This window comes from Panthera uncia, assembly GCF_023721935.1.
Source record: "Panthera uncia isolate 11264 chromosome C1 unlocalized genomic scaffold, Puncia_PCG_1.0 HiC_scaffold_3, whole genome shotgun sequence".
Taxonomy (NCBI): domain Eukaryota; kingdom Metazoa; phylum Chordata; class Mammalia; order Carnivora; family Felidae; genus Panthera; species Panthera uncia.
The window spans coordinates 108,395,763-108,411,909 of NW_026057584.1; the positions used below are offsets into that span (position 1 = coordinate 108,395,763).

The window sequence follows — 16,147 nt, forward strand, 5'->3', positions numbered from 1 at the left end:
AAGTCACTGAAGAATGTTTACTCAAATGAATGTTTACCGTGTTAAGTAAAACACAAATCCAACAAAGTATAAAATAACAATTTTGCATAAAATTTGAAAACAAAAATACCAAAGCACAAAACCAGCAATGTTTATGTACAATATAAAGAGGACAAAAAGGAAATAACCCAAAATGTTAATATTAAGGTGTGGTGGAATTACAACTGACAGTAATTTTATTTGTGCTTTCTGCATTTAAAAGGTTATAAAAAAACATACATTGCTTTTTGTCATTTTAGTGGAATCTTAAAAGCACTCCGTGGAATAAATTAACATATAAACATACAATGTAGTATAGGTTACTGCACTATTTAGGAGTGAAAAATCAGAAACCACAGAGGAATAAATAAACAAATTATATATTCACATGATAGACTATTAGGCATCCATTATAAGTGATAAAACTATAAGGTGGTTTAACGAGGAGAAGTGACCAAAATTTTAACGAGGAGAAGTGACCAAAATTATATACAGAATAATTGTAATTATATGAAAGTATCAATAGAAAAAAAGGGCAAAAATGGTATCAAACTGCTTTTGAATTGTGGGCAATTTCCCTTTCTAATCTCAAATTTTCTATAATTACAACCAGAAAAAAACCAACTTTGAAGCATTACTGGAAATACATTTAACACATCAAACTGTTAATAGTGGGGACTCTGAGGAAGAGCAGGGTTTTGGGGATGGGTTATTCTATAGTCTTTTATATTCACTTATGTAATTTCAAAGAAAAAGTGACATTTAAAACAACGAGCATTTCATTTGAAAGCCATTTACTCACTCCAATTTATTCTTGGAAAATACGTTTTCTAATAGTACTCTTCATGTCTCTGTGGTTCGTGAAAGCCCTGAGTGAATCTGTAAGGATTCATCCTGAACTGGGGAAACGGTATCAGGTAGTTTAAGGACAACATCCTAAAATGTAACATGAAACCACCAGCTTTCTGGATCATGCCGTATTTATTTGTTTTCTGACAGAACTCTATCAGCCAGACTCAGGCCTAGGTAAATACTGGCACATTATGACCTGGGGGGTGTGGGATGAAGGAAAGGAATTCAGCTTAAGTTTCCCTCTCCTCCTGCTGGTCACTTCTCTCTTCCCGCCTCTCCGTCACATACTGGGAGAGGAGGGCACATGCCCTTCAAAACACCGACAGGCTTCCAAAGAAGAGTGGCCACTGAGACTCTGTATTATAATTTCTTTGCCAGACTGTGGTTCTCAATTCTCAAAAGTAAGTATATTGGGGAGGAAAAACTACCAGGGAGAGGGATAAAAAGAGGGAAAGACAGTGAAAACCAGGTAAAAGAAAGAGGGGTGGCTGAGGGAGAGAAGGGAGGTCAGGGGACGTTTTTATGGGTAAAAGTACAAAAAAGGGGAGGGAAGTTACGAAAAAGTTCTTGGCTCTGAAGCAGTAGTGCTCTTCTATCTTCCAGCTATTCTCAGTAAGAAAGAAAGGGTGTGCTTTGTTTTGACTGCAGCTGAACAGCAAAAACGAACGCGCACAGAGGTGAGTGTAGTCCGTGAAAAGAGCTGCCCAAGCAGGGGTCCCAGAGAAGTCACAAGAAGGCAACACACTCAGACTCTTCAGAGCACCCTGCCACAAGGCACTGCTGTTAACCTCAGAGCACAGCTGGGAGTGAGTCTGGCTGCAGGAACGGTCCCAACTCTTTCATTTCTGACCATCAATCAAATTTATCTCCTAAGTGTTCAGTGCAAGGCTTTATGCACTGGGCCCTCAAATGCACACAGACAATGTGGGAAAAAGCCACTTCCCTTCCACTAAGAAGCTACATTCACATTCACATGCCTGTAATGCAGACCGCTATGATCCTGGACCCTAAAAAAGCATTTTCAATAAAAATGGGTAAGAGGAAGACCAAATGCTCATCAGGGACTTAACTATATATGAATTCCTGGGGTACCAATAAAGGAAGGGACTTCCATATCCATTTCTAAACATTCAGTAGGACTCGAAAGTCACAAAGTGTTTGTTAAGTTCATTACTTCAGTAACTAAAAGTGGGCCAGGCCTTTTTTGGTTAAGAAAGCACACGCACACTTGTTTTCACTCTAGCTGCTGACAATTCAAGCCCATGCACAGAGCATGCTTCCTTGGGGATACCTCCCGGATACACTCTGGTAGGGCCAGGACTACAGGGGCATCCTGTTGCCTTCAATGCTGAACTTGACAGCACGGTGCACTTTGCTGAGTCGTTTCTGTTCTGCAAATCGCCTCTTATGCTTTTCCAATCGGCTTAGGCCCTTTTTAAGAATACCAGGCTAGAAAGAGTGGTTTGAATGGAGAATAAAAAGAGATTACTGAAGAGCAATGTAGATCACGGAGTAGTATTTACAATGATGACAGAGGAAGTATCTGCCCTAAATATTTCACAACAGAATTACTTAAAACAGCTGAAGAGAAAGGGCGGGGGGGTTGGGGGTGGGGGAAGACTGCAGAAGCAGGGGAGTTGTTTCTCATGGCTCTAAAAAAATGACTGCATGAAAACACTCTAGGCTTCAAGATTCAGTTGAAACAAAGGGATTAATGAGAAGAAACTTCCTGGCTGGATAATGTTGCTTTAAGTCTGAAGTAAAGCTCACAAGCAATGAATGATCTGGCTAGCTAAGAGGCCAGAAAACAGCTCTCTTTAAATGAGATAAACCTAAGAGCTGTTAAGAGTTATTACACACGGAGTAAAAAGACAAAACAGTAACGTGCACTTGAGATCCAGGTTGCCATTTCCCTGCTTGCTTACCCTGGATGACTCCATTTCCACATTCCACTTAGGTCTGACAACGTAGTCCTTGTTTGAGGGCATGGGGACCCTCGCACGGGCACAGAATCCAGGATCTCCAGGTCTGAGAGCTCTGAGGACAGGAAGAAGAGCATGCTGTCATGCAGCAGCCCCCACAGCTGGGCCCAGCTGATTTAACTGCACAGGTGCCTCAAACCTCTCTGCCTCCCCAGGTCACCCAAAGTGCCCTCTTTGCTGTCTTAAGCTGGCCTCGCTATCACTCACATTTACTCTAAGAATTCTTCCACTTCCCTCCCAAAGCTGAATTCCTCTGTATTTTCAGGATTCCTTCTAGCCTCTCCTCAGCGTCACAGTCAAGCCTCACTCCTTTCCAAGGTTGCTTCCCACACCAGAACCCTAAATTCCAATTCTCTGGTCTAGTGGAGCTCCTCATAGGTTCACTTGTCACGTGAAAACTCAAACAGCCAAAATGATCCCTCAAGATGGAGTATGCCTATAAAGCAGTTTACGTGGTTTTGTATATGCAATATAGTAATTTTTGTTTCTTGTCTTTAAAAGTTGAAATAATTATAGGTTTACACGTGGTTTAAGAAATAATACAGAAGGATCTAGTGTCTCTCCTAATGATAACAACATGCAAAACTATGCTACAAGAACACAACTGGGGCACCTGGGTGGCTCAGTTGGTTGGGCATCTGACTCTTGATCTTGGCCCAGGTCAAATCTCACAGGCATGAGATCGAGCCCTGCGCTGACGGCATAGAGCCTGTTTGGGATTTTCGCCCCCTCTCCCTGCCCCTCTCTTGCTTGCGTGCTCTCTCAAAATAAATACTTAAAAAAAAAACAAAAAACAAAAAAGAACACAACTAGGGTATTGATGTTGATACAGTCCACCAGTTTTTATTTACATTTTGCCATTTTTACTTACGCTTATTTGTATGTTAGTGTATTTACAATTTTATCACATGTGCAGGTTCATGTATTCACCACAAGGGACTGTCCTGGTGCCCTTTTATAAAAACACATCCACCTCCCTACCCCATCTGCCCAGCCTCTAACCCCTGGTGACCACGAATCTACTCTTCATTTCTGTGATTTTTGCATTTCAACAATGTTATATAAATGGAATACACTATGTAATCTTTAGAAACTAGCTTCATCCACTAAACATAACCCCCTTGAGGACCCATCCAAGTTGTTACATCTGTCAATATTTTGTTCCTTTAAATGCTGGGTGGTATTCTATAGTATGGATGTACCAGAGCTTAACCACTCACTTCCTGAAGGACATCTGGGTTGTTTCCAGTTTTGACTATTATGAATAAAGCTGTTTGCTCATCTACGGGTTTCTGTGCAAACACAAGTGTTCATTTCTCTGGGAAAATGCCCAGGAGTTTGTAAGTGCTGGGTCATACTGGGTCATACCGTGGCTGCATGTTTAACTTTATAAGAAACTGCCAAACTATTTCCCAGAGTAGCTGTATCATTTTACCCACAGCAATGTATTAGTTGAGCTACTTTCTCAGCAGCCTTGCCAGCATCTGATGGTGTGACATACAGTTACTTTTTATGTACACATTTGAGACTAAATTAAGACTAGCATCCTTCAAAACTAAGGCCTATTTATAAATGTTTGGGCATTCAAATCACTCAACTTTTAGGTAACCGTCCATCCCTAGGGGTAAATGGAGAATGGGTGTGGATAGGTTGGTGTGGGAGAGAAGGATAAAAAAATTCTAAATTGTTTCTATTCTCTTGTACGGAGTTTAATCTGTTTTTTTTGTTTTTTTTTGTTTTTTTTTTAAGTTTAATCTATTCTTAACATCAAGCTTCTACAATCTTCAAAAACGCGAATAAATTAAGTGGCTAGCCAAAGAAAATTCTCATAACCTATTACCCCCTGAAACTGGCATCTGTCCCATCATCAAACCTATCCCTAAACCAACAACACCAGCACCCTCCAGCCCCTCTCGCTCTCCTCTTGCAATCTGGGTGCTGCCTCACTGCCAACACTCACTGTACAAGCCCCTCTGCAGCATCTGCCAACTTCCCATGCCCCTTGCCACTGCCCCTTTCTAGCATGGCCTCCTCCCTTCCCTAGGGTCCTCTCCAACATGTATGACAAGTGTACTCACTTGCCTTCACTGGCTACACCCCTTTCCAAAGTGGCAGAGTTTATGGTTTATTTTCTACCCTATACTTTCTTGATTCAATGAACTTGTCTGTGGAGATGACGATCAAACCTATTATGTCTCCAGCTCCAAATCCAAGTTTCAGACCCATGATATTTATAGGAATATCCATCCCATTAGGTATCTCACGTTAACTACACTCAATCCAGAACGCACCTATGTCCTCAAAATCTGTTCTTCCTCTCCGTTTGAGCAAATGGTTATATCATTGTCTCAGTTACTTGCAGTAAAATTGTGGTTGGTGTCTTCAACTCTAGCCAAACTCCCTACCCACAGAGTCACAAACTCTTGGCAATTCTGCCCCTGCTAATAATAAGTCTTCTAACCTTCTGCTTCCCCAATACCACCTTAGTTGAACTCTTTCTTTCACTGCCTTCAGTTCCTCTGCCTTCCAACCCACCCTACACCACGATGCCGGCAGCATCAGCACTCCAAATCCAATCTGACAATTTCCCATCTCTGCTCACTTTCTACGGAATAACAAAGAGAAGTAAACATTCCTTACCTTCAAAATTTGGCCCACATCTACACTTCCAACCTTATCTTCCACCATCTCAGGCACCAGACTACTACTCAACCACTTCAGTCTACTTGCCATCCCTTAAACGGGCCTTGCACAATAACCCCATATCTTCATGTAAGTTCTGCCCTTTGCCTATAATCCCTCTACAGACATTTTTATGAGCATGGACTACCTTTAATTCAATTTTGTATTCCCACAGCTTAACAGAGTCTAGCATGGACCAAGCAGCAACAAAATCTTTACTGAATGAACTATTTCTCAATCTTCTATCCTCCAGAGTACCAGTGTATTTGGGGATATTCAATAAATGCTAAACTGAAAATCATCCCCCACCAATGTGAACATAACATGGTCCCCTTTGTAATCTTTCTTAAAGCAGCAAAAGCAGAAGATTTTCTACATGAGGTCTAAGAAGAAAATACAATAAGAAAGCTTACTTTTCTTCTCCTGTCAGCACCTTTTCCAGGTCTCTTCGGGGTGTCTGGCCACCAGTGCTGTGAAAAAAGTAATCCATGAGATACCAGGAATGTCAGAATCATTTAACAAAAAAACAGCAAAGCCAACTTTTAGACCACAGGTAGTTCCCTTACACCGGATCTGGGATTACCTCTAATCTTGTGGAAGTACTACTCTTTTTAATGATCATTTGTATACCAGGTTTCATCATGGGTAAGTAGTAATTGCCATTTTTGTCACTTATAACCCTGCCATCCTGGATGCAACTATATCCGGTTTGTTGATAGAAAATGAACCAGTAACAATTTTTTTCTAAGAATTTGAAAATGGGCCTGAGAAAGGGAAAGGTTTTTTTGTACAAGCAACCTTTGAAACTGTGGCAGATGCCACATTCCACCAGATGGAACCAAAAAAGGAGGGAGTGTGGGCCTTCATGGTAGAGTACCACATTTAAACTAAAAGGGTGTGATCTACACAGACATATCAAGGTGACAGAAAAGACAAAATGCTATCATCTTGCAGGATTCTTATTGATCTTATTTACAAAACAACGGCATTACTGCAATAATATTTACTCCGCTTACTCATACCTGTTCATTCTCCGTCGTTGAGGCATTTGTTCTAGATCTCTCTGCTCTCTTTCTTCTCTTGTCATACCTTTGTAGTTTGAGGTAAGACCAAATATAGGCCGAGACCATTCATCTGTCACAAGGAAAAATCGATTGTTTAGACCACAAAACAGCATTTCTGCTACCATTCCCTGAAACAATCACACCCCAGCGTGACGTAACATTCCAGGCATTTAGAATATTCTTTCCCTAAAGATACTGTTGTTTCAAGATCATTTCAGGATATATGCAGCACATAATACCAGTATAATCACCAGCTTCAGCTGATTCAGAAAATTCAGGGTAAAAAAGTCATTCTATAACCACCACAGAGGTTTACAAAAAGTAACACCTGAACTCGCTCTGATAGTCATCACTAGCAGTGCTGACATTTCATTGCCTAATTTCTAACAATTTACTGAAAATAGAAAATCTTCAAATTCTTCCATGTTCCTATTTTAACCAAAAACAAGTCAAATTGTCAAATGGTCTACATCTTCAAAAATTGCATTTTAATAGTGCAGTGTAGAGTCTAGATTTCATGAAATCTAAGAAAGCTGCTACAGGGACGTGACTATGAAGGAAACTACTACATGCCCACTGTTTAGTCATTGAAAAGTCCAGAAGTGCCAACTGACGTTTTTGTCCTCAACATAATGTTCCACTTAATACACTATCAAAACAAGCAGGAAACTTCACACACAGAAGATAGGAGTTATCAAGTAAGAAGGAAGCAGGGGGTCTCAGGGGGCCTATGTATCTTTATATACACAGACCCACCGACCCCACTACTGGATCTAGAATCACTGTTACAGTAAGTCATGGGTATCACTGGAAATACTCTGTTTCTCTAAGCAGAGGGCAAAATCAGAGTTGAGAACTAATGCATAAAAGTTCTCATACAATAGCACACTACAAATTATTAACAAGATCAAAAATGTAACATTTCTCTGATTTGTAACAAAAAATAAATTTCTCTCAAAAAGTTTTGATAATCTCAGAAGTTGAGGAGAAAAATAATTACTGTATTCACATAGAGGAGCAGTTATTTTTTTATATACCCTTGAAGTTTAAAACATTCCTTTCCAACACAGAGCACAGGAAGAGTTAAGAACGATGAAAACACACATGGTTTCATTCTTAAAACTGAAAGATTTCATAAATGATATGGTAACAGATTAGATGAATTTCATCCAGACTCCTGGATTTTTCTGGTATCATTAAATAGAACATGCAAAAGGCTTTGGAGATCATTGTAAAAGTTAACAACAATAGCATTAGTGGCTAACGTTTCTTGAGGACTTACTATGTGCTAAGCACCATGCTTTATATATATCCTCTCATGTAACTTTTACTTAAGTGAATACATAATTATTTTACAGAGGAGGAAACCAAGGCTTAGAGCTTAAATCACTTGCCTAAGGATATGCAGTAAGGATTTGAACCCAGGTATGACTGACTCTAGGGCCTGTACACTAACCACTCTCTATACATGCTCTTGATTCAGGCTTAAACAACTTTTCACTTGCTATCTTTAATATCGACAGCATACTTAAATCTGCTGAGAAACATTTTAAGTCTAAGGGTTAAAAAAAAAACCTGGTACCTATAAGAAATTACCAAATAATTTTCTATTCTACTTTATGAACTCATTTTAAATGAATCTTGACAAAAATATAGTTATATATACATGACTTTCTGATATACACAAACACAACAAACAAAAAGTAAAATGTACATACTGATTAATTTCCCTGCCATATCCTTGTTGGACCTTGATTCCTTGGGGTGTTTATAGAGATACATCACTGCTCGTCCAATCCCACTATGCTTCAGGGTCTCCTGGCTCACACTAGGTAGCTGGGGAACATAAACACATACATACACATTAATCACTCAGAAGCTGGGAGTCCTGCCAATCTACTCTAGAGGACCTCCAAGGTCTGGTTCATTCACAACAGAGTAACAAAAAATCCATTTTCAGGATCTGCAGACATTGAACACAAAGATACTCTGTGTTCACATCAAAAGTTGAGAGTTCCGTATTATACTGAGCCAAAGTAAAACTTAATGTGAGAAAATGTAAACTAACCACACTCAGAGGTTAGTAGTTTAAACCAAGAGTCAATACAGGCCTCTGAATCAGTCTGAACCCAAGCATAGCCATCTGCTAGTTATGTGACCTTGGACAAGTCATTTAACTTCTCCGAGTCTTAATTTCCTCATCTGTAGAATGAAGACAATACACCTACCTTGCAGGTTTGTCGTGAGGAATAAGTGAACCAAAACATGTATGAACACCTGGCACAAAGGAAGTTCCTTGGGAATTCCTTCAGAAGTTAAGTAGCCTGCCCAAGGTGTCACAGCCACATAAAGGCAGCCCAGCTCAAGACTCACATGCAAGTTTATCTGACTGAAGTTGGTGCCTGTTCTACTTCAGGTGCCTCCCCAGAACATGTCCACTACTGTATGATTACTCTCAGATAACCACGACTCCAAGATCTTTTTCTTTCAATTCTATAGTTACATGAAATTTTATAAGGCCTTCCTTTTTATGCTCATTTTATTTGATATGTTCCTACTAAACACATATAACATGAAACCCCTGTTCCGGCAGACTATGTCAGAGAGAATGTATAAGAACATACGGTAAAACACAGAAGTTGTGATTATACAAACCACAACAGACAATTAGAGGAGCATACAGTCAAATTATCCGCCTCTAACCTCTTGTAGAATCTTCAACAGCTCCTCTCGAATCTTTAGTGCTGGCAAACTCCTATCCGGTAGAGGGGAGAGCCATTCTTTGATGGCAGACATCACACCGCTGTCAATAAATGTTTCTTTAAGGTCTTGCCTGCAGTAATTAAAAAAAAAAAGTCAAGTCTATGAACCTTGGTTGCACTGTAGCTTTCTCTGGATTTTCTTATATGTTTAGTGAAATTTCCAAAACCTACTTTATTTATTTATTTATTTTTAACGCTTATTTATTTTTGAGACAGAGAGAGACAGAGCATGAACAGGGGAGGGGCAGAGAGAGAGGGAGACACAGAATCCGAAGCAGGCTCTAGGCTCTGAGCTGGCAGCACAGAGCCCAACGCGGGGCTCGAACTCATGGACCGTGAGATCATGACCTGAGCCGAAGTCGGACGCTTAACCGACTGAGCCACCCAGGCGCCCCCAAAAACTACTTTTAAAAAGTTACTCATATACATTATTTCATCCTATTTCAAAAGCACTATGAAATGTAGTTCCTACTTTAAAAACAGATTTGACAGGCAAAGATCATTTGTTAAAAACATGAATTATACAAGATAGGTTAATGTTGGTATGAATGGTACAGACAGTAAGCTCCAATTATTACAACTGAAAAAAATAATAATAATGTTTAGAGATTCTCAAACTAGTTAGGTGACAGAGAACCCAGAACTGTGCTATTCTTTGCAGGACACCAAGGAGAATATTAATCTCTTAGCAGAAAAAAAAAATCCCAAAGAAGTACAAATATTTAAATTCCATTTTATGTACAGAATCAATTACTCTATTGACATATTATGACAATATTACATATATGAAATCTGCAACAGAAAACTGCTTCTTAGGATTAAGGTAGCAATTTTCTAGTGGAAAGTTCTAGCCTATGCTGTTGGCTATGGTTAGGTTCAAGGAGAAAAACAAAGTGAGTCAGGAATATGAGTACACCAATGGAAGAGCCTCATGACAAGGATCTACCAAAAAAAGGTCCTTATTCCAGAAGGACCAGTGACATACTTCATGATAATAACTGGTCATATAAGACTCTACAATATATGCTTCAAGTAGTCCCTCAGAATCTGCTCTGCTCTCCGCCACACTGGGAAAGGAGATGCAACTTTACCAGACTCAAGATAAGACGGTCTATAAAGAATGAAGGCAGTAGTTTATGTGCTTTTCTTTCCTTAGTATCAGTTTGCCATTTTTCTGTTTGTATCAGGGAGCAAAGGTTAAAGATCTGTGAGGAAGTAACATGATTCAGGAGATTCTATTCATTACTATTCTTCTGTGAATTGATAGAAGACAGTCATTCTTTAACATCTCTAGAACACTGGTACATAGTTTGAATATTATTCCATTAAAAGGAAAAAAATTTTTCAAGAAAACACAATACTTACTTCTTAAGGTGCATGACCACAGTTGGTAATAATGTTAATTTTTTCAGTGCTGGCTTTTTTTGATTGTTCAACTGTCTGTCTTCCTATCCAAGAAGAAAAATATTTTTCAAACAGCAGTATTTATTGGCTTCACCCCTAGCATAGAGCCCAAAGCAGGGCTTGAATTCACGACCCTGAGATCAAGACCTGAGCTGAGATCAAGAGCTGGATGCTTTACCTGACTGAGCCACCCAGGTGCCCCCTAAACTTTAAAATAAGGCAGCAATTTCACGAGGTAACAATTTTTTCTACAAGAAAGGATAATACGCTTTTTTGTAAAACTCCAAATTCTGTCAAACCTACAAAACTATCAGAGTAATTAGCTTGACCAATTACAAATTTAGGGGAACAATGTTACTGTTCTTGTTTACTTGGATGCTTTCTCCTATTTGAATTACAGAAAATTTCAAATTCTACCAACACGGAAAACAAGATAATATACTCCTATCAATACATTTATTTCAACAATTGAACACCCATGTTCAGTCTTATTTCAGCTACACGATCGCCAGCTACTTTTTCCTTCCCTTCCCTGAAAAGGCCACACAACAAATCAAGCGAGGAAAGGCAAGAGGGGGCTGGCAGCGGTCCATCTCACCTCGGCAGCTTCATTCATCTTGACGATCATGGCACTCACTACGTCATCGGCGTCACTGATGAAAGTACCGCCATCACGGTTCCGTCTGCGCTTGCCGCTCATGCTCTTCTTCCGCTGCAACATCATCTCGAAATCCGACAGAAAGTCCATACTAAGCAGCAACACAAAATCAAGTGAAATACAAACCCCCTTTATACATATTTCCTTTTGTCACAGTTAATAACCACCAACTTTCTTAATTCTAACTCCATGAAATGCTTTCTTCTAAAGCGCAAGTACTTATTAGAATTTGGCACCTTTCAAGATACCAGACTTCTCTGAACACAGATTCCAACCGTCTCACAAAAGTATGTGAAATTCAATCGACTAATATTTTGTAGCTAAAACTTTACCTTATTGCCCCTGGGATCCCAAAGTCAGCTTTTCTCTCAAAAAAAAAAAAAAAAAAAAATGTATTCTAATTATTAGGTTATTTTTCAGTAAGTCAAGAGCTTACTTGGTGAAGGTGACACCATATAACCCCACAAATCAAGACAGCTGAGCACAGGGCAAATGAAAAAAATAACAAGAGTAAACAGATTTTCAGACAGCACTGTATATAGAGAAGTAAAAGAAAAATGGAACAGGTTCTTTCCTACACTTAATAAGGAACCAAAGAAAAAACAAAGTTTGATAGGTTCTAACCTTCATTTTTTAAGTTCTCTTTAACAAATTAAAAAAATAAAATAAAACAAACTTACTGTTTTCCTCTCTTTATGTTATCATCAGAATCTGAATCTTCTGCTTCTTTTACCTGGGTTTCACTTTTTTCCTCTTCCAAATCTTCTTGGTTAAAACCCTAAAGGCCAGGTAAATTTGCCAGGGTTATCACAACTTTCTTACAGATTTTCTTCTGTATAACTGCTCTTAAATGTTTTGCCTTTTTTTTTTTTTTAATGTTTTGCCTTTTTAAGGTAATACATTCACAAAGAACAAAAATTAAACAGGTATCAAAAAGCATATAGCAAAAAAACTGACTCCCACGCTAGACGGTAGTGTTACTAGTTTTCTTAGGTCTCCTTCCAGAAATAGCCTAAGCCTACACTGATATACTTATTTGTACACATATGTATTTACTATCTCCTTTTATTATATAAATGGCAGCATACTCTACACACTGGGTACAGTACAATGTTCTGCACTTTCCACATTTAACAACAGAATCTGGAGACCAATTCATATTGGCATAAAGTAGTCTCATTTTTAAGGCTTTACACTATTTCACCCTATGACTGCAACTATAATTTGTTTATACGTTTTGCCACTGACATTTAGGTATATGTATTTGAAATTTTGTGAAATACCAAACTTTCCACTTTCCACAGAAGTTACACTAATTAACTCTCCTTCCAGCAAAGCATAAATACACCTGTTTCCCCAGCTTCTCACTACCACCGGTTATCAAATATTAATAGGTGCCAATATCTGGACTGAAAACTAAAAGGCATCTTTCTTTGCATGAGTAAGGGTGAGCCTTTTTTTTTTCATGTTTAAAAGCCATTTGTAATTTTTTCTCTATGGAACTCCCAATATCCTATGTCCATTTCCTGTTGGAGCTTTGTCTTATTGGTATGGAAAGGCTCTTTAAAAATTAGGGAAATTAGCGCCTGGGTGGCTCAGTCCGTTAACCATCTGACTTAGCTCAGATTATGATCTCACGGTTTGTGAGTTTGAGCCCCAGGCTGGGCTCGGTGCTGATAGCGCAGAGCCTGGAGCCTGCTTCAAAATCTCTTGTGTCCTTCTCTCTCTCTCTCTCTCTGCACCTTCCCCACTTGTGCTCTTTGTCTCTCTCTCTCTCAAAAATAAACATTAAAAAAAATAATAAAATAAAATAAAAATTATGGAAATTAGCCCTCTGTAAATGACAGGGACAGCACAATCCTCACATTTGCAGTTTTGTTTTGTTTATGGTAATGTTTTCCAGGCATAATATTTTATTTTATTTTTATGGTCAGTCTTTTCTTTATAGCTTCTAATTTTCACGTCATACTTAGAAAGACCTTTCCAATGGTTCACCTAGTATGCTGTTTTTCTCACTGAACTCAACCTATAACCAAGCTGATCGTTAACTCTCCAAACTAGAGAAACACATCTTATTCTTGTAAAACGCTGCTTAACTGAGTATGAGCTCCACAAGAGCAATGTCCACACAACCTGGCACACAGGTTCCCAAGTATTTGTTGAATGAATTCTTCCTATTTTCCTTAGCTTCACTCTGCTATCCTGCTACCATCTTAGACTCTAAATTCATCTAGTTTCACTCTCTTGCTTTAGTAATTAATGATGTTTCAATGCAAGACCTGTTTAACAAACATGTCTTTTTTCTTTAATCTTTTTTTTTTTTTGAGTGAGAGACTGCGAGTAAAGGAGAGGGGGAGTGGGAGAGAATCTTTTAAGCAGGTTCCATGCTCAGCACGGAGCCCAATGTAGGGCTCGATCCCATGACCCTAGGATCATGATCCAAGCTGAAATCCAGAGTCATATGCTCAAAACCAACTGAGCCACCCAGGCAGCCTGACAAGGACATCTTAAATTTCTGGATGGCAAGGATATTTTGTTTCATTTTGTAATGAAGTTCCAATTTCACTGCTTTGTACTCAGAAAGCATTGGCTATACTTTGTAATTTTTGCAAAAGCTTGGTTTAAAATTTATATGGGAATGGGAAAAAGTAAAAGCCAAGGCAATCTTGAGGAATAACAAGCTTAGAGGACATATCCAACCAAATATCAGCAGTTCTATATTAACAGTACAAGGATAAAGAGACCAAGAGAACAGAGAAGATACTGCTGAGACAGACTGGAAATCATAGACACTACATGTAATGACAAAGATAGCACTACAGAGGAGCAGGAAAGGATGATCTGGGTCAACTGGATATTCCAAATTGTGTGGGGGGGGGGGTGGATATACCTTGACTTTTTTCTTTTTTAAAACATTTTATTTATTTATTTATTAAAAAAAATTTTTTTAACTTTTATTTATTATTGAGAGATAGACACAGAGCATGAGCAGGAGAGGGGTAGAGAGAGGGGGAAACACAGAATCTGAAGAAGGCTCCAGGCTCTGAGCTGTCAGCACAGAGCCCAACGCGGGGCTCAAACTCACCAACTGCAAGATCATGACCCAAGCCGAAGTCAGTCGCTTAACCAACTGAGCCACCCAGGTGCCCCTAAAACATTTTATTTTTAACTAATCTCTGTATCCAACATGGGGCTCAAACTTACGACCCCGAGATTAAGAGTCACATGCTCCACAGACTGAGCCAGCCAGGGACCCCTTGACTTCTATCTCATACACACCCATTATCCATTACAGGTGAATTGTACAACTAAATGTGAAAGGTTAAAACAAGCTTCTAGAGAATACTTCAAAGAGAGTATCTTTACGACCTTAGGGATAAGCAAAACTTTCTTGGAATTCAAAAAGTTTCACCATAAAGGAAAAGACATGCAAAGTTGATTTATATTAAAATTAAAAACTTGTCCATCAAAAGACTCCATTAAGGATGTGAAAAGGCAAGACAAAGAATAGGAAATAATTTTAACTTTTACAATCATCAATCTTTTATATTTGTATTCATATCCAGATTACATAAAAAGACACTCTTCTGTGGCTTTTTGGTATGCTTGTTCTATTGGCTACATTCCACTCAGAAACAGATTTGTGTATTTCTCTTTGCAGCTGTCAACTTTTGTTGTGTACATACATTTCAGCCGTCGTAGTATATATACACAATTTTAAAAACTTTTTATTATAAAGTGACCCTCTTTATCTCAAATGTTTTTCTGCCTTGATCAAAGTCTGTCTCTCTGATATCCATATCCTGTGCCAGTTTTCTTCTGATTAGTGTTCATAGAGTATCTTTTTCCATTCTTTTATTTTCAACTTTTATCTTCTGTTTCATATGAATCTTGAAATGCGTATATAGCTATTTTGTAAAATCCAGTCTGACCATCTCTGTGCTTTAATTGGAGCACTTGATACATTTCAACTGAATATAATCAAAGATGTTATCAAAGCTTAAATCTGTTACCTTTACCATATACTACTTTCCAATCATCCCCTGTTCTATACCTCTTTTTTTTTTTTCTCTTGCCTTCTTTTGGATTAGCTTTTACTATTCCATCTTTTCCTCCTTAGGTTGGAGGCTACACATTCTATTAGTTGTCTTAGTGGTTGCTTCAGAGATTACAATGCAAAGTCTACTGACATCCTTTTACTTATCTGTAAAGACCATGTCCATTCCCAATTTGTTACTGCTGTCACACGTTTGAAATTTTATACATATTTTAACCTACACTAGACAGGACTTTTTTTTGTAGCATCAATACTCATTTAGATTTACCCACATACTTTTGTTGCTTTTTTCCTCCCTGAGTCCTTGACCTTCCACCTGAGATTTTCTGCCTTTCCTATCTCCTTCCATTGGTATACTGGTAAGATGAACTAGGAGGGAATCTTCATTCCTGACAAATATTTTTGCTGACTATAACAGAACACTGAGTTTGAAATTATTGGATTCTACTGTTTCTACTAAGAAGTCAGCTGTTACAGTCTAATCTTTGCCTCTCTGAATGTAGTATTTTCCCCCTCTGGCTACTTTTAATATTTCCCAGTCTTTTTTGGTTTCTTGCAATTCTACTATGATGTATTTAGGTGTAGGTTTCATCATATCATTGCATTTATCCTGCTCATAATTTGTACTTCTAGAATCTCTAGCTTTATGTATCATTTCCTTTACTGCT

The 16,147-nt window shown here is 38.5% G+C and overlaps 1 protein-coding gene across 3 annotated transcripts in view; it reads right to left on the bottom strand.

Moving 5' to 3' along the window:
* The window catches only part of IWS1 (interacts with SUPT6H, CTD assembly factor 1), a 40,688-nt gene that overhangs the window by 2,186 nt on the left and 22,355 nt on the right, over window positions 1-16,147 (bottom strand). The window contains exons 6-14 of one of the 3 annotated variants that reach the window (XM_049615783.1): window positions 12,103-12,200; window positions 11,363-11,513; window positions 10,726-10,808; window positions 9,302-9,431; window positions 8,317-8,434; window positions 6,557-6,668; window positions 5,948-6,004; window positions 2,796-2,907; window positions 483-2,319 (exon numbers count right to left, since the gene is read on the bottom strand). In XM_049615783.1, the coding sequence (XP_049471740.1) occupies window positions 2,191-2,319; window positions 2,796-2,907; window positions 5,948-6,004; window positions 6,557-6,668; window positions 8,317-8,434; window positions 9,302-9,431; window positions 10,726-10,808; window positions 11,363-11,513; window positions 12,103-12,200 (990 nt within the window). In that variant the 3' untranslated portion in view covers window positions 483-2,190. Of the gene's footprint in view, window positions 1-482; window positions 2,320-2,795; window positions 2,908-5,946; window positions 6,005-6,556; window positions 6,669-8,316; window positions 8,435-9,301; window positions 9,432-10,725; window positions 10,809-11,362; window positions 11,514-12,102; window positions 12,201-16,147 lie in introns of those variants that run through there. The other 2 variants (XM_049615782.1, XR_007454418.1) reach the window with 2 other exon arrangements.